The sequence below is a fragment of the Saccostrea cucullata genome, unplaced genomic scaffold, assembly GCF_032062105.1.
Source record: "Saccostrea cucullata isolate Sc308-1 unplaced genomic scaffold, CSIRO_AGI_Scuc_v1 ctg3057, whole genome shotgun sequence".
Classification (NCBI taxonomy): Eukaryota; Metazoa; Mollusca; class Bivalvia; order Ostreida; family Ostreidae; genus Saccostrea; species Saccostrea cuccullata.
Window position 1 is genome coordinate 25,868 of NW_026939809.1, and position 18,484 is coordinate 44,351.

General features: G+C 33.5%; 3 protein-coding genes and 1 long non-coding RNA gene across 4 annotated transcripts in view; 3 read left to right on the plus strand and 1 right to left on the minus strand.

Annotated features, from left to right (window-relative positions):
• The first annotated feature begins 517 nt into the window (after nucleotides 1–517).
• On the plus strand, nucleotides 518–2,227 carry LOC134254036 (uncharacterized). Its single transcript, XM_062736605.1, has one exon. The coding sequence runs from the start codon at nucleotides 884–886 to the stop codon at nucleotides 2,225–2,227; it is 1,344 nt and encodes a 447-aa protein (XP_062592589.1). The 5' UTR covers nucleotides 518–883.
• Nucleotides 2,228–4,407: 2,180 nt separating this feature from the next.
• On the minus strand, nucleotides 4,408–8,534 carry LOC134254035 (uncharacterized). The gene is made up of 4 exons (XR_009989235.1): nucleotides 8,496–8,534; nucleotides 6,301–6,392; nucleotides 5,450–5,615; nucleotides 4,408–5,197 (listed from the first exon to the last, which is right to left on the minus strand). It is a non-coding gene; the product is annotated as an uncharacterized LOC134254035 (long non-coding RNA).
• A 1,312-nt stretch (nucleotides 8,535–9,846) lies between these two features.
• Nucleotides 9,847–12,782, plus strand: LOC134254037 (uncharacterized). Its single transcript, XM_062736606.1, has 2 exons — nucleotides 9,847–10,416; nucleotides 10,521–12,782. Exons 1-2 carry the CDS (start codon nucleotides 9,847–9,849, stop codon nucleotides 11,604–11,606), a joined length of 1,656 nt encoding a protein of 551 aa, XP_062592590.1. The 3' UTR covers nucleotides 11,607–12,782.
• Nucleotides 12,783–15,543: 2,761 nt separating this feature from the next.
• LOC134254031 (uncharacterized) overlaps nucleotides 15,544–18,484 on the plus strand; it is a 34,223-nt gene continuing 31,282 nt past the window's right edge. The window contains exons 1-2 of the mRNA XM_062736602.1: nucleotides 15,544–15,602; nucleotides 15,836–16,153. Coding sequence (XP_062592586.1) covers nucleotides 15,554–15,602; nucleotides 15,836–16,153 — 367 coding nt within the window. The 5' untranslated portion in view covers nucleotides 15,544–15,553. The remainder of the gene's footprint in view (nucleotides 15,603–15,835; nucleotides 16,154–18,484) is intronic.

Genomic DNA, 18,484 nt, shown 5'->3' on the forward strand with positions numbered 1-18,484 from the left:
TTAAAGAGTAATTATTGCTGAATGATTCCAGCCATTATTCCACTAACTGCAAGGTATTTTATTAAAAACACGAAACATTTCCAAGATCGACCCTGTGTAAATTCGGGCTGACGTTGTTTCCCTTTCTTTTTTTGTATACATGTAGTGATTACGTAAAATCAAATACAGTATGTTACAGGTCCCTGTGTTTATTTGTGTGCCAAGTTATATTGAAATCGGACCAAATCTGTAGGAGGAGTAACATTTATTAAAATTGTTTACAGACAGACTGACGGACGGACGCCGGACGCATTACTATCGCATAAGCTCTTCTCGTCTCTGACCAGTAGAGCTAAAAATGTCCCCAAACTACGCTCGAAATAGCTATTAAATTAACACCTTCCCGAGTGTTAACGATTGATATCATAATTATTTGACTCACGTACGATACGCTAACGCTTCCATTGTGTTTCTATTGTGCTTCTATCGTACTTCCAACCTCAAACTACGGAAGATTTTTGCACAAATTTTGATGAAAGATTATTTTTATAATCTTAGTTTATATAAATAAGTAATTGTCATCATATTCATTTCGTTCATGTATTTAAATCATCTCAATGGGTATTCTGTGTTACATGTATTGAGATATGCCTTATCTGGGCCTCATCTGTTGTTTATTTATAACCCAGCCTCGTTTTCAGTTTCACCATCTTTGCGTTCGTAGCCATTGTGGAAATTTGTTATATTTTTTATCAACCACCATCCTTACATTTACTAAGGGAATTATTGCTAAATCATGATTTTTCAGTTAGTGTGACATCAGTTCTGTCTTCCTGTGAAACGATTTTATGTTTTCACGCGTTGTTTTGTGACTTATTGAACTTTAACTTTTGACCTAAAAGTTATGTCTACGGTTCGTCGAACAAGGAAACAAACAAACTTGACCATGTCAAATAGTGACAATCCCAGTAACTGGACGGTCGCCGAACTGAAGAAAAAGCTGTCAGATAATGGAATAAACATTAATGTGAACCTAAGTCACAGCATTCTGAAAAGGATTTATGTAGACAATGTTTTATCCGTTCAGGGTCAGCAAGCATCTGCAGATGGTGATCGCAATCAAGCTAACATTACCAATGATATGCAAACTGTGGATAACCATGATATTTCTACCATGCGTAACTCTGTGCTATATTCAGGGGCACCCACTCCTTCTGCTAATATAGCCGAGGGTGCACGCGCTTCAAACATCGAAGTCTATCCGGAACCAGGAATTCCAGGCGGTAGAAGTTCGTCTTTTACTTCACTTCCGCCCAGCTCAACGCTTCCTACAATGGCTACATCAACAGTTACCACATCTGCGATGTCAGAATCCGTTATTCTTAGTACTTTGCAATTGTGTCAGCAGGCCATAACATCATTAACTCAGTCAAACAAGACCAATGAAGCTAAATACAGTCTTCAAACAGCCATGTCAACGAACGCTGGGACTCCTGCCGTGAATATATCTGAGGTAGACATGGTTTCGCCAGAACTACGTGCTGATATCCTGGCAGGTAAGGACGTGAATCTCAACATGTTATTAATCCCCAACTACACAACCCCTTCCCAGAAGAAAATTAAAGAAAATGACGAACGCCTTACACGCAGTCTATCTTTAGATGAGTTCATTGTGGCATTTGGAAGGTACAAAAAAATCATGTGTTCTGCCTTTCCCAACAGGTCTAATGAGTTAGATGGTTATCTCTCACACATTATAGAAACTGCTAATGTATGGCCTGACAAATTTTACGAGTACCATCAAATGTTCTCGAGTAAATGCGCAGCTATGCTTCTACAGCATAACATTAAAATTGACTGGGCTAAAGGAGATTTTGAACTAAGAACTTTGATTTGTGCTGGGTCTTCTGTCAAGTCGTGTGATGTTTGTGGCTCTAACATTCACTCCTCAGGTATGTGCCCACATAGAAACGCAAAAAGACAAAACACTCGTCCTCATTCAGGGTTTAAAGTGTTTCGTCAACAGAAAGATATTCATGGCAGAGAAATTTTGTTCCACGATGGTGAACAAATTTGTAATAATTACAACTCCACAAAAGGTTGCAGCAAACCTTATTGTAGATACGCTCACACTTGTACAGCTTGCAAAGCAAATGGACATCCCAGATTTTCATGTCCTCAAACACCTAAATCCATGAATGAATCTAAACAAAAAGCTACTATAGTCTGTCCCACCAAGTTACTGTAAGCACTTTTCGCAAAATATCTCAAAATATATAAATACCTTGGCTTTCAACCCAGTTCCGATCGATAGATCATTTTTTTTCCAACCTTCCGCCGTTTATCCGAACCCTCGAGGTCAACCAGTGCATACACACGGCGGCAAATTCAAAGTCTACGGAGATTTAACATTGTCAAAATGGCCACCACTTCGGAAGGGGATCATCCATTGTTCGTAATTTTCCGTACGTCGTCGTCAGTAAGGAAATGACGTCACACACGTTCGGGAGTGCTCTATGGTTATCGACGTCCGAAAAACCTATAACGCCCGAGACTTCCAAGTATATATTTATACTACAAGAAATATTACTTCTTCAACAAACTTTCATACCCAGACTGAGACCAAAGGGACCAAAGATTCATAAAAGGGTTAGTCACTGCATAAAGGCAAAGAGGTATGACTCAATTCATACATAACATTTCGATAGAATAATCGAGGCTAGGCTACTGCAAATTTAGCTCAAGTAAAATTAGTTTTATAATTTATAGCCAACACGTAACATTAGAGATCAATCAAAGTAATATCACTAGGATTAAGATTTTTAAAAATCATAATTGCTGCCTTACCTTAACGTTTCACCTTAGCTTTCCTTATAAATCCAACTCCTTTACGTTTGTTAAAAAACTGTAACACACGGTCAAAATAAGTCATATTATCGTTTCTATGTCACAGTATGTGAACAAGTGATGTCCTCACATGCACATGCCACAGTATTTCTTGACTTTGTTATACTTCCAACTCTTTGGACACATAAATCCTTCGTTGATTATACTTGATATTTTATGTTTAATCTCGGTGCAAAACAATGTTTGTTGTCTGCATCAATTAAACTACGTCACCAATGAATTTTGACCTTGCCCTTCCAAACCTTCCTGTAATGTATCGGTGTTAGGTAAATTCAGACCCAGGATATACATTTTTGTTTACCTTAAATATAACAGAATTATACCAAAATTTAAAATATTCCTATACACATAAAATTAAAATACATAACGCAAGTGTGAAGGATTATGATTTTTTAAAATATATTATAATTTTTTTCTTTTCTCTATTTCAATAAAACAATTTAACAGAAAGCCTTTTAATTTTTATGAGTTTTCAGAACAAAAATTTTCATTGCAGGAATCTGAATAGCTGCCTGGTGCAACTACAAGATAGAAAAGCACAAACATGTACATTATACATATTAAGCCATAAGTACCTGCAGATACATATATATTGAAGGTATGAAATAATGCAGGTTTCTTGAGTTTGATTTTTGAGTCCCAGCAATTTTTTTTTCCTTTTGTATTTGTAAATTTTCAAAGTAAGTTTATTCATTGACAGTTAAATCCCTAGTACGCAAACATGCATATATATGCCTATATCATATACCTAGTAGTGTATCAGCTCTGATACAGATGTTTTGGACTAGGTGAGACAGTGCCTTATAAGGCCAAAAAAATAATTATCTTGTTTCCTGCTACCAGCCTGAAAAAAAAATTGGGTAGGTAGGCAGGAAAATTATTTTATTTTTCAATTTCTTTTTATTTTCGATATGAACTAATACAAAACCAAATTAAACATGTCATAGACCAATATTTTCATTACAATTTAAATTTTGTTTTTTGATGCATGACTCAAGTAGTATGTTATGAAAGTCCATATTTAAAACATATACTCGGTAGTATCATAAAATACTACGAAAGACGAATAGGGCCACATAAAAAAATATTTTTATCTCGTAATTACGAGAAAAGATCTCGTTATAACAAGAAAAGATCTCGTTATTACGAGTTAATTATCCTGTTATTACGAGAAAAGATCTCGTAATTACCAGATAAAAATATTTTTTATGTGGCCCTATTCGTCTTTCGTAAAATACCACTTGAATATACATTATTTTTTTCAGTTTTAGAACATGCAACATGAAATTACAGAAATTCCAGATTTTTTCCAAACCTAAAAAACTGTAGGGTCAGGTGCGAAAAATTAAGGTAGGTTGGGTAACAGGAAACAAGACTATAATTTTGGGGGGCCTGAGTACAGCTGTCTCTCCCTCGGGGCTGAGATATCTCTGTCTCGGCCCATTGTCATGGTGCTGTCTCGCCCTCAAATGTCAAATCATTATTTCTGTTTATTTGTGTGAATTAAGAGTAAAATTCATATTTAAGTAAGAGATTTTATTTCAAAAATTTGTCTAGATATGAACACAGATATTGCGAATTCACAGATATAGCGAGGTAACCTTGGATCCCCAGCTATGTAAATTAATGAATTCCTTAAACGGATAAAACAAATCATGGTTATAGCAAAGTAATTTCATAGGTCCCATTGACTTTTCTTTAACAGAGTTTTACTATATAAGGTTAACATTTCGACTATCTACAAGACCTTTCTGAGAACTTCAAACAACCTTAAAGGACATTGAGAAGTTATAAACATTATCATGATAAAATAAAAACTGTTGCATGAAGAGATTTAATTTTTCAAGATTCATTTTGAGATTCTGAATTAAATTATAAATTAAAGAGTTATCCTTCTTGGCTGAGAATCCAAGTACCTTAACAGATTTTTAATAAGTCTTGTAAAATTATAAATGCTTGAACCATAAAACAGCTTTAGATTATAGGATAAACCAGTTTGTTTGCACTGTTTTCATCGTTTTATTAAGTAAAATTTAACAATATTTTAAAAGATAAATGAATTGTTTGTCCTATATTTAAGGATATTAGAACAAAATAAGAAGAATAATTGTCAAGTGCCCACTGATGCTGGAGTCCATGCTGTAGAAAAGACATGGAACAGAAGTGAGAAAATGTCGACATCAGTCATCTATGAAGATGGAGATTGCCTCTATTCTAAAATTTCCGAGGAAAATGGTGTTGTCTGCCTCATCCAATGATCACTCCATTTGCAGACTACCAGGTAATCTTTGATTTTGTCAATACTTTGTGCCTGAAAAAAAATTAATGATAAAACATTTTAAATCGTCATAAAGATTTCAGTGCATAAAAAATACTTTTAAATTTGTGCAAAGTGAAATATAAAAGATTCAATAAAAATTCAGATTGTGCTCATCATATTAATATGAATTGTTTACTTATCAAAAATACATATACTTGGTCAATTCTCATTTTCAGGTTTAAATCTGAAGTATACATAGGAAGAGCAAAATCTTTCTCATTCATATACAATGTAAACACTTACAACCTGTGATCCAGAAAAATGTCCTGATTGTTTAGTCCAACATAAGATGGATTTCAATTTGACACGTTATTCTGAAAAATTGAGTGAACAGTGCAGGCATGTCTTTGTTTCAATATCTCGACTCTGCATGGTCATCAAAACTTTGGACTCTTGTGATTTATTCATCCTATAAAAACATAATTTTGTAAGCAATAAAAGTATAATCAAATATTCTATGCTTCAGTTATAATTACATTTTTTTTATCAATGTTTGTTTATTCTTTCAAATGGTGAGATAGTGCAGTATTACCGGTGCAGTTAATATTTTCTCAAATTTTCTGTAAAATATCACAACTTATATAACAAGAGGCTCATGAGCCACATCACTTATAATTACCTGAATAGCTTTGACGATGCAGTTCTTTACCAGATTTCCCCCTTGTTATACCTTTTGTGACCCAACCTAACCCCTGGGGTCATAATTTGAACAATTTAAAATCTACACTATCCCACAATGATTTTGCATAAGTTTCAGTTTTGCTTGCCTAGTACTGGTAATGCCAAAGAAGAAGATTTTTATAGATTTTTCTTGTATATTTCAATGTAAAAGTTGGGTTCCCTATTGTAGTCCCACCCTACCCCAAGGGTCATAATTTAAATAATTTAGAATCTACACTACCCCAGGATGCTTCTGCATAAGTTTCAACTTTTCTGGCCAGTGGTTCTTTGGAAGAAGATTACGAATGATGAGGGAAAAATGTAACATGTATTTACATCTGACAGGTGCTGAGCTTCAACAAATCATTCTCAATACATGTATTTAAAAGAGACGGGATATTTTGAAGATCTTGAATATTATATGGTAAACTTACTGCCTTTGTTATGCAAATCATCTTTACTTCAGTCAGGGTTTCTGGTCTGCTTCTCTCCTTATAATGCAGTGGCTAAATCAAGCTCAACATTGCTGAAAGAAGAGAAAGTGTTATAAAAGAGTACAGGACATCAATATCATTACAAACTAAAGTGTTCCAAGGAACACATATGTCACCTGCTTTTAGCTTCTTTAAAGATGTATCTATAAAATCTAAGAGTGGTCAGCTATTTTTATGCTACTAGCATATACAGAATGCAACCCTCAACTGAATAATTAAGTTGAAATCATCATAAATAATTATTTATCATTTTACATGTGTTACATGTTTCAAAGCAATTGTCACATTGCACGATCCACTTTGTGAGATTCCATCCCAATGTATTTTTATAATATTAAGATATCAGTTTTTGTGGTTTACTGAATATCATATAGTTAAAAAGAAGAGTTTTATGAGCTCATAAACATGTATAAAATTTATGTTAATTATCAACATACATCACTCAATATTTTAAAAAGTCTTTAGTTAATTTAAAGTTTCTGGGGTATCTTTGTAAAGTAGGTCAAAGTTCAAGTCAACCAAATACAGTACTAGCAAATAAGGGCAACAATATAAAAAAATGTCTTTGATGTACTCAGACTGACCTATCAAAAATACCCCAACCCAATCATTTTTTCAGCACTTTGAATTTTTGATTTAAAAAAAAAATTGTTTTATTTATTAGAAATAGATACTGTTTCCTTTTAAAATTGTGGTATGTGATTTCTATTGGATGCTTTTAGATTAATAATTTTTTAACAATATATATTTCATCTGTCTAGATATCCAGTGTGTATTGAAAATATTAATAAATTTCTGTCGAGTCTGGAATTTTTTAATGACACTTTGATATCAATTTGTTCAATATTATTAAGCCAAAAAAGATACGTACCTACCCACCTTGAAAAATGTGTGTCAGAGTACATCAAACAAAAATATTTTAATTATGCTCTACGGTTTTTAAAAACAAGTACTTTAAATGAAAATCTTGGAATTAAGGAAAGAGAAATTTTCAAATTAAGTTCACATTTGAGCAGTATAGGACTTTACAGAAAAAAACAATGCTGTTGAGGCCTGCCCTCTCCCAACTCAGGATTAGGTTGGTATATAGGTAGATGAGAAAATTATTCTCAGAAAAATTACCAGTTATTATAAATTAATAATGTGTTCTCCAGAATACAAAAAAAGTTAATTACTTCTTGGACATAAAAAAAAGTTTTGAGTCATTTTAGCCAGTTGGTTGGGACAGGGCAATCAATTTTTTTTTTTTCGAGATGACCAGACTGAGAATTTGAACTCTGAATATGTGCATGACAGCTAGTATTACCGGGTAATGGAAGATTCCCTTTGATGTTACATGTATATCAATTTTATTTTAAAGTCTGTACTCAGATGAAATAATTCAGCCTATCTTAACTTCTTGTGCTGATCAAACTATTCAGACATGTTCTTCTATTTAGTTTTTCTGTTTTCCTTTCATGAATACTACATATATATTACTTTCTCATTTAAACTGCAAGGTCAAGACAAATCATTATTTTCTGAAACAGTACGTGCATATTCATCTACTTTATGCCTGGTTCTGCTAATTAGTTCATCAATATGCATGCATGTACATAAATGCATGACCATTATAGAACTCAATCCAAAGACTTGATGAAAAATTACATGCACATTTTAATATTATCAAAAGTTTTGAAAAATAATTCCGTAATGTGTCATCTATTGAAAACTGTTTTGATGTCCCCAGGGTGTTGATACTACACATAAATGAAAAAATAAAAATGTACATGGAATGTTGTAAATTGAAAATGAAAGTAGGAATAAAATTTTAAAACTTTAGTTACTAATAATAGTTAACTAGCTGTTATATTCTTTTTGGTATTATTTCACCTAGTTGTTTAACCATATTCGTGTTCTTTTATAATCATAGAAACACCCCTTTTCATATTCCACACATGGGCTTACATTCAGACCGTTACTGAACACGAACGGTTAACCATACAATAGAGCTGTTGTTCTAATGTCAGCAATATCACGCGTTTTGAAATATATTTATATTCTTAGCATTTGTAGACACTTCTTTCTTGTGTGTATATAAGTTAGGAAAACAACAACAGCTGCAAAAAGTACCATAGAATATATAAACAACTTACGTTTTAAACACTGCGCCTGGCAAGCTTGCATCATCATGCCCACAGCTATTATCCACAAGTTGTACTTCGTTAGATTCTGACTATTTTCTCGTAGTTTATAATTAAATTTGTTAAATGCTGTTAAAATTTATTTTAATTCAAAGTAAAAGTTATATTATCAATAAAAGCAATTTAAATTAATTCCTTATATTTTTAACGATTTTTTGGAAATTTACTTTGCAAAGGACGACTACTCCCTTCGAAAACTGGTTCCCGGCCCCGTAATCTAGACGCTAATGGACGAGTTTACCATGTTAAATCTCCGTAGACTTTGAATTTGCCGCCGTGTGTATGCACTGGTTGACCTCGAGGGTTCGGATAAACGGCGGAAGGTTGGAAAAAAAATGATCTATCGATCGGAACTGGGTTGAAAGCCAAGGTATTTATATATTTTGAGATATTTTGCGAAAAGTGCTTACAGTAACTTGGTGGGACAGACTATAGCAGTCAATCCAAACCAAACACAACAAAATGACTAAAGGAACCACTGACAAGTATAAACGTTGACAGACTTAGATTTGAACTTTCTTCATACCCAGACAAAAGTTTTGTGAATTACTTGTGTTCCAGTTTAGAACAAGGATTCGATACATTGGTTGTTGACAACAATTTACAAACTTTTGAATGCAAAAATTCTTTGTCTGCGCGACAAAACCCAAGCATAGTTGATGAACTTTTACAAACTGAACTTGACAAAGGTTATGTTCAAGGACCCTTTTCACTGCCTCCGTTTAATTCTTACAGAGTCAGCCCGTTAGGAATAGCAACTCACAAATACTCTGGGAAAAAACGATTAATCTTTGATTTGTCTTCACCTCATAACAGTTCAGAACCAAGTGTGAATGATCTTATAAACAAGGAACAATGTTCTTTGTCATACGTTAAAATAGACGATGCAATTCAAATTATTCAAAAATTTGGAAAAGGCAGTCTTTTGTGCAAAACAGATATGACTGACGCTTTTAAGCAAATTCCTATTAGTCCTAACCAGTGGCACCTGTTTTGCTTTAAATGGAGAAACCATTATTACCACTATGTGCGATTGCCATTTGGTTGTAGATCAAGCCCAAAATTATTTGACAATCTTTCATCAGCTATTTGTTGGATTGCGAAAAATAATTATGGAATTCAAAATATTCTACACTTATTAGATGACTTTTTAACAGTCGATAACCCAGAGTCTTGTGGTGAAAGAACTATGGCATTATTGTGTACAATTTTTCACAGACTTAATTTGCCATTGTCACCCAAAAAAACTATAGGACCAACTTGTGAATTAGAATATCTGGGAATTATTCTAGACACTATCAACATGCAAGCCAGATTACCTCTCGATAAAATTGAGAGGATTACGTTGTGCATTAGTAACATTCTGTCAAGAAAAAGTTGTACACGGAAGGAACTAGAACAATTACTCGGTCATTTAAACTTTGCTACCAGAGTAATATTACCCGGCCGGTCATTTGTCTCCTACCTCTACAAACTTATGTCCTCGGTCAAAGAGGGTTATTACCACATACATCTAAATAAAGAGTGTAAGGCAGATTTATACATGTGGCTGGAATTTTTATCAAACTGGAATGGTATATCCATGTTTTATGATGCGTGCAAAGTAACGTCAGACTCTATTCAGTTATTTACTGATGCCTCTTCTACAATCGGATATGGTGGCTACTTCGAAGGACATTGGTTCTGTGATAGATGGCCAGTAGACCTACCTCGCATTGTCAATGATACATTATCTATGGCCTTTCTTGAACTGTATCCCATAGTTGTTGCTAGTATTTTATGGGGTAAACAATGGAGTGGAAAAAGAATCGTTTTTAATTGTGACAATCAAGCAACCGTGCAAATTATCACCAAAGGTCGCTCAAAGGAACCTGTAATTATGAAACTAATGAGACGATTAACTATGTGTGCAGCTCAGAATAATTTCGCTATTTACAGTACATATGTACCTGGTGTTAAAAACAATATTGCTGATAGTTTATCTCGTTTGCAGATGGATCGTTTCAAGAAGCTGGCACCAGAAGCAGATCTTCTGTGTACGCCGTGTCCTCCTTTAATGGAAGTGATTTGGACAGTGTTGTAGAAAATCTCTGGGACCATTCCATTTCCATTAGAACGCGCAATCAATATAAAGTTGGACTGGACTGTTACATCAAATTCACCTTGCTGAGAGGACTGCATGGTTCCGTTAGTGACTTACCACCAATTTCAGAACAATTGTTAATATATTTTGTTGCTTTTTGTGACGAACATTTAAGATTAGCTTATTCAACGATCAAATTGTACTTAAGTGGTATCAGATACTTTTATTTAAGATTGAAAGGATGTAATCCTTTTCAAAATAATGCTGGTCAAAATTTGATTTGTTTGCAATCAGTTTTAACTGGTGTAAAGAAAAAACAAAGCATGTATGCTGTTCCTAAACGCAGTAGGCTTCCTATCACCATGTCCATTTTAACAAAAATGTGTCAATTACTCAGGTCAGGAATTTTTGATATGTTTACATCATACATGTTTGAAGCAGCTTGTACAGTCGCATTTTTTGGGTTTCTACGATGTGGGGAATTCACTGTCCTCAGTGATTCTCATTATGATGATTATGTTTCAATCCAAGATGTAATTTGTCACGACTCATTTGTCGCACTTACATTAAGAAAATCAAAGACAGATCCATTTAGAAATGGAGTTCAGATTAAATTATTTAAGACACAAACAGATGTCTGTCCAGTGAATGCTGTTGTTAAATACCTGAAACTAAGATCAGAAGTTTTCAAGTCACAACCTTTGCCTTTCTTTGTTACCAAGGAAGGTTCCATTCTAACTAGAGCAATTTTCATTGACACACTTAAAGTCATTTTATCTCAATTAGGCCTAAACTCTGATCTCTATAATGGTCATTCCTTCAGAATCGGAGCAGCTACAACCGCACAAGAGGCACGCATTGAAGATCACTTAATTAAAACATTAGGTAGATGGTCTTCCAATTGCTACACTACTTACATTCACACATCTCCTTCAGTTATTCAAAATGCACAACAACAAATAGCCTCTTCTGTTTTGTAGAAATCAGTAAACAGCTACACCTGTCTGTTTCATTTGTTCTTTTACTAAATCAATGTGCTTTATTCAGTAGTACATGTATTGTAATTTCACAAGGTGTGTCTTAAGATGTACATGTTGCATATGTTCTTAAATGTATATATGTTTTTCTATTTCTTGTTTAATTATTATATATTTTTACTTACATTGGAAACTTGGGGCTACAACTGCTTACAGTTGTATTTGGCTGTTTTGGTGTACAAATATTACAAATTCTTTAAAATTTTTCCATATTTTAACCAATAATCCCCAAGTTTTCTCCTGGGGGTTAATGTGTGTATTTTCTATATGTATGTTTGTTTACTACATTTGTATATATATTTTAACAGTCGTGCATTCTTTTTACTTATTTGCTGCTTATGTGTTACCATTTATACTTTGTCTATCTCCAATTGTCCTGGAGATAGATCAATTTCGTTAACGCATTGTAAGTCGGTTGTCAGTCCCCATAATCCAATATGTGTTTTGTATATAATAAACTTTGTAACTGTAACATTGTTTGAGTTTTATATAAATGAAAGATTATTTTCATAATCTTAGTTTATATAAATAAGTACTTGTCATCATATTCATTTCGTTCATGTATTTAAATCATCTCAATGGGTATTCTGTGTTACATGTATTGAGATATGCCTTATCTGGGCCTCATCTGTTGTTTATTTATAACCCAGCCTCGTTTTCAGTTTCACCATCTTTGCGTTCGTAGCCATTGTGGAAATTTGTTACCACCATCCTCCCCACCACACGCCTTGTGAAATTACCTTTGGGGATTGTCATTTGTAAATAATTATTTTTATTAGTATTATTGTTATGCAGTAGTTTTGCTTTACATATTCATTAATTTCTGTGTAAAGATGTGTAATCTTTAAACAATTATGTTATTCTGCTTGCATATGTTATGTCAATCTTATATTTCTCATGCTAAATGTATATCACCAATGCCAATCATTTACAAGTAATTGTTTTCATGTTAGTCATTCTGCTGCATGATTATCAACGTTACTAATTCTAAACATTTATTTCATACTAGTCATGCTGACATGTTTCCAATCATGCTAATGCATGCATTTCTTTTCTGCTAGACACGCTAGTTTTTACAATTCTAGTATTCTACAATGCAAAATGCATTTACAATAATCTAATGACGTGTATCACTATTCTTCTTTATGTATTTAATGCAAGCAAGTCATGCCGACGTATGACAATCAATCATGCTTACGCTTATATCTGCTTTTTTATGCTAGTCATGCTGACGTATGACATTCAATCATGCTTACGCATGTCATTCTTATGCTAGTCATGCTTACGTATGACAGTCAATCATGCTTACGCATGTCTTTCTTAAGCTAGTCATGCTGACGTATGACTTTCATTCATGCTTACGCATGTCATTCTTATGCTAGTCATGCTGACGTATGACATTCAATCATGCTTACGCATGTCATTCTTTTTGCTAGTCATGCTGACGTATGACATCTAATCATGCTTATGCATGTATTCTTTCATGCCAGTCATGCTGACGTATGACATCTAATCATGCTTACGCATGAAATTCTTCTATGCTAGTCATGCTAACGTATGGCTGTTTTGGTGTACAAATATTACAAATTCTTTAAAATTTTTCCATATTTTAACCAATAATCCCCAAGTTTTCTCCTGGGGGTTAATGTGTGTATTTTCTATATGTATGTTTGTTTACTACATTTGTATATATATTTTAACAGTCGTGCATTCTTTTTACTTATTTGCTGCTTATGTGTTACCATTTATACTTTGTCTATCTCCAATTGTCCTGGAGATAGATCAATTTCGTTAACGCATTGTAAGTCGGTTGTCAGTCCCCATAATCCAATATGTGTTTTGTATATAATAAACTTTGTAACTGTAACATTGTTTGAGTTTTATATAAATAGGGTTTAAAGATTATATGTCTATTATTGTACTTTGTATTTTTCGTTAGGGGTGCTTTGAAAGAATTCTGGTATCGACAGTGTGGTTAGTAAATATGGGCTCGTGTCGCCCCCGTATTATAGTCTGTAGGGCGAGATATCAACCCCATCCCAAAACACTAGAATCATTTATTATTTATGCACCATGAAACTACACAGTCTCAATGAATCTCTCTCTTCTCCATTTAAGGATTTGTTGCGAAAAAAAAACATATGTGCTAATGTTAAACTTTACATACCACGTCCATGCGATTTAAAATGTCTCCGCCTATTTGCAGATACCTCAAATTCGAAAGTGGTCCCGTTCAAATTTCGGGCTTCTACATGTTCCTTTTAATGACGTTGTCTGTAATTATAGAAATATGTATGAAAAAATTTCAAGGCATAAATACCAAAAGCATATGCTTGCACAATAATCATAGATTAATTAAGCGATATAATGTAATGGAAAGCTTAAAATGGATAGCCGAAAAGGTTCCAAATGACCTACTCAAGTGCACTCATTCTTTGTTCAAAATATAAACCCCCGGTGGGTAAATGTGGCCACAATGGACGATTAAGTTTTACATAAAATATATTGGAAAAGTCTGTAAAATTCCGCCTCTCGAGAACAGCAGAGCATTGATTGGCCAGATTTATGTGAAAGCATCCTCAGATGGTGTAGTCTCAAGTTTATTCAAATTATGATCCCCGGGGGTAGGGTGTGGCCACAATGGATTATCAAAGTTTTACATAAAACATATGGAGATAAAGAACAGTAAAAATATAATAGGAAAAATAAATCTCTAGAACACCAAAGTTATGGTCTGTCATATTTAAGCAACTGAGCATCCTCAGATAGTTTAGATTCAAGTTGTTCGAATCATGACCCGAGGAAGGGTGAAGACACAATGAAAGTTCATTTACAAGAAAAAAAGTCGCAGTCGAAAAAAAAAAACATGTATATGAGATTCCTAAGTTTGTGTAATTTCAAAGTTTGTTCAAATCATACCCTGTATTACTCCCTCTCCCTTTAGGTCGGGGCCATTTGCATTCAAGATTTTCAATATTCAGCTGATTTTTGCTGTTTTTTTCCTAGGACAATGCTTAGGTGAGCGATGTGGTCCTTGGACTTTTTCTTTCTAATACTATAATATCATTTATTTGTCTTACAGTCTCAAACTTCTAAGGAATTGTGACCTTTTAATTACCGAGATCTGCATAATTCTTTCCCTTCTTGTTCATTTAGCTCATTTTTGCTATACAGCTTCAAGTACTGATAAACTATTTGTATATACATGTGCACTACACACAGTAGAAAAAAATCATGCAAGAACAACTAAATATGGAACAATGATGAAATTTCTGTTCAATTTGATGATTTTAAAGCAAATAAAGTTTGCCAGATGTAAATTGTAATGATATAGTTTTGTGTAAATTTTAAATTCGTGTATCTTTATTCATCAACGACTTGCCAGAATATCAGTCTCCCTGTAGCAGACTGGAAAAAAGACCTATAACTCAAGAAATGTAAAACCAAAAAAAAACAAAACATAGAAAAAAAAAACAAAATAAAGAAAAAGAGTAATGTATTCATCTGACTGACTTTTGTTCATACTGATTGTTAGGCAAATAGTTACAGACTGCGTTGTCATCGGATTTTTACCATTCTTTCCCGATCATGACAAGAAGTACATGGCTGGTGTAACCGGTCGGCAGGGGATGCTCACTCCTCCTTGACCCCTGATCCCACCATTGAAGTTTTAGAGGTCCATGTTTGCTCCTCTCTTATTTTGCAATGTTTAATGGACTTCTGAGCTCGAATACTGTAATTTCCAAAAAAAAAAAAAATCATTACTGAAGAAAATAAAAAAAAATCACAGAAAATTCTTGGTTCTGAATGAAATTTATGAAATACATTATTTATATATTAAAACATGTTCTATGCCTATTGTTTTATGTTAAAATTTTGGCAGGGACAGGATGATTTTTATCAGAATCCTTTTGGTCTTCCTGACGCTGGAAAGCGCATGTAACTTTCAAAATTAATTCTATTTGTTCAATGTGCAAATCATAAACGTGACAAAGAAAAAACAAGAGACCTTTTCATGTTTTATCAATTTGAATGAAAAAGGAATATAAATAACAAAAAAGCATAATCCACGCAATAGTTTCTACATTTATTTCATAAAGGTTTCTTAGTATTCAGAAACTGCAAAACTAAAAGATCTAGATATTATATTTAAATAAAATGTTTACCTTTAGATTCGTCTGTCATTGTGAATCCTTCCCCAGTTGCAAATGTGACATATGGAACACCATTATTCTTCCAATGTACATTTTCACCGAATTGGACAAGTGCTAGTCTTAACATTCCTGGTAACATTGGTTTCGAGTTTGCCATATTTAAAGGTGCATGTTCAGTTCATTCGGATAAGCAGGCTGATTACAGCGTAAGCTGTGATGGAGACACAATAACTTTTGGTATACAGCGACCTTCAGATGGGCAAACATGGCGCTGCACTTACGCTGATACCAACAATGTCAAAGAACATGGGACAACAACCGTCAATCTGCAACCAGGTATTTCCTTTTTTAAAGTGTTCTCTTATGCCAGCAGAAATTTAAAGTACACTGTACATGAAGCTTTAACGTAGAACATCGTCGTATGACATCATGTGTTTAGCATGTGCTAGAACCATTATGATGTCATAATCGATTTAATGTTACTTTTTCCCCATGCGCGGATCAAGAAGGGTGGTGTGATCCCCCTTGGAATTTGCAAGGTTGTTAAATTTATATACTAAAGCAAGAAAAAAAATTTACCTTGGATCCCCCTCGGAAAACGCAGACCCCCCTGGTAAACGTGAATTTGTGTTAAAACGGTATAAAAAGTCAAGAAGTATTCGACTCTAATGCTCTAATACCCCACGAGTTTACGTTATTTTTTTTTTTGCTTGTCAAGAAATTTCTGGGTTGGTTTTTTTTCTTTTGGACTGGGATGGAACCCCCCCCCCTCCCTTGGAAAAATTTTCTGGATCCACGCCTGTTCCCGTAATTTACAGCTGCACATAAAAACTGAAGTAAATTAGTAAAGCAATTTTAAATTCATGGAATTCGTTTTAAAATCATGCTAAAATTCTCTTAATACCTAATATGTTGACGGTGCGACCGTTATGGTGAGAGCAGAATATTGATTTTGTTATAATTTAGATCGGGCTCGTCAAACTGCGGGTGACATTTGGTGAGTCTAGACTCTGACGTACATATGTATGCAAGTTACATTTCCCCCAAAAAAAGCCTGAACAATGCTGCAAGTAAATGAAGAACGTTTCGTTTACTATTTATCTTTAATATTTATCCATTAAATCAGGGCATGTTTACTTTTCGTTGAACTTTTGCTGCTAAACGTAGCTTTAACAAGTGATGATGCATTGTTGGTCCAAATAACTGCGTCAAAAAATTCTATCGAATGAATGTGCAGTAGTCCGAATTTTCTCTTCGCACAAGTGTTGCTTTAAGGTGGCTCATTACATCCACAGTTTATTTTAGATTTCAATACAGCACCACTTATAATGTAGATGTCAAATATCCAGATGGGGGTATTGATATCATAAATATTTTTTATAGAAGTTTTTAGTTTTTGTCTAATTTTAGTGAAATGTTTCATTTCAAGTTTATTATTTACAGAATTTTTGAACTTTCAGTGTCAAATGATTGGCATCTTCTTAAGACAAGTACACACAGTGAAAATACCTCATAATACCTAATAATAATTTTATTAGAAAAAATAATTTTCTGCTTAAAAACAATCAATGTCATTATCTTTTTAATCTATGCATAAAACATTAAGAAAATGAGTTCTGAAGAGACAGAGAATGTATTTCAATGAATAATTACATATGTCAAATTGAATGAAGAATGTTTAAACGAAATGAAAAATCCGATTTAAAAAATATTTGGAATAAAATGTCCACTTTCAAGAGTTATCTTTCCTAATTATCCAAGACTCAAAACACCAAGGAACGTTTGACATTACATCTAAAATTCAGAACAAAACTTTAAATTGCAAGTGTATACATTTAAATCAATAAAGCAAATATATAAATTAACACCAACACAGTAAATAATGCAAGTAAATAATTTTTTAATTTCAACAAGGGTGTAGATTTTAACTCGAATTTCCTCCATACAAACATGTCATTGATTGATAGAGCTCACTGCATTCATCGCTATGAAATTGACATTACTTGTTTGGCGAAGATTTGACTGTTGTTTTCTTTTGTTTCTACTCAATAGCAATTCTTCTTGGTTTATGCATTATGAATCCGTTACTTTGTTTTCACTTTTTATAACACCGCATGTTTCATCTATTTTTAAAGCGTTTTAAAGGTCAGGGTCATATTATAGAGGTACCTGTACGATTTGTCCCCAGAGAAAACCGGTCGTCACAATGGAGGTTTATTTTTTTGTGTAGTACGTCATCAAAAAGTGGTGTAATGAGCCTCCTTAAGGAAGCTCTAAACACTGACTGAGACTGTTTTTTGGACTCAGAGAAAAATATATAATAAAGAGATGTGCATATTGAAACTTTTTCATTCATTTAGAACATAGGGTACGTGCCTTATTTGCGTAGGAAAAATGTTTAAAGACAATAGGCTATTTGTAAGCAGAAATCAATGTTGTTTACTTAGATTGGGAAAATTAATGAAAATAATTAATAAGACTTCTATGGCATGTCAAACGTTGCAATATTCTATAATCTTGTGATGTATATTCAAAATCTTGTGATGTATGTTCGAAATCTTGTGATGTATATTCAAAATCTTGTGATGTATATTCAAAATCTTGTGATGTATGTTCGAAATCTTATGATGTATATTCAAAATCTTGTGATGTATATTCAAAATCTTG

Coding starts and splice junctions, on each gene's coding strand:
- LOC134254036 (XM_062736605.1), top strand. CDS start 884: ATGTCTACGGTTCGTCGAACAAGGAAACAAACAAACTTGACCATGTCA.
- LOC134254037 (XM_062736606.1), top strand. CDS start 9,847: ATGCAAGCCAGATTACCTCTCGATAAAATTGAGAGGATTACGTTGTGC. Junction 10,417..10,520: donor AAGGTCGCTCAAAGGAACCT/GTAATTATGAAA, acceptor TATTGCTGATAG/TTTATCTCGTTTGCAGATGG.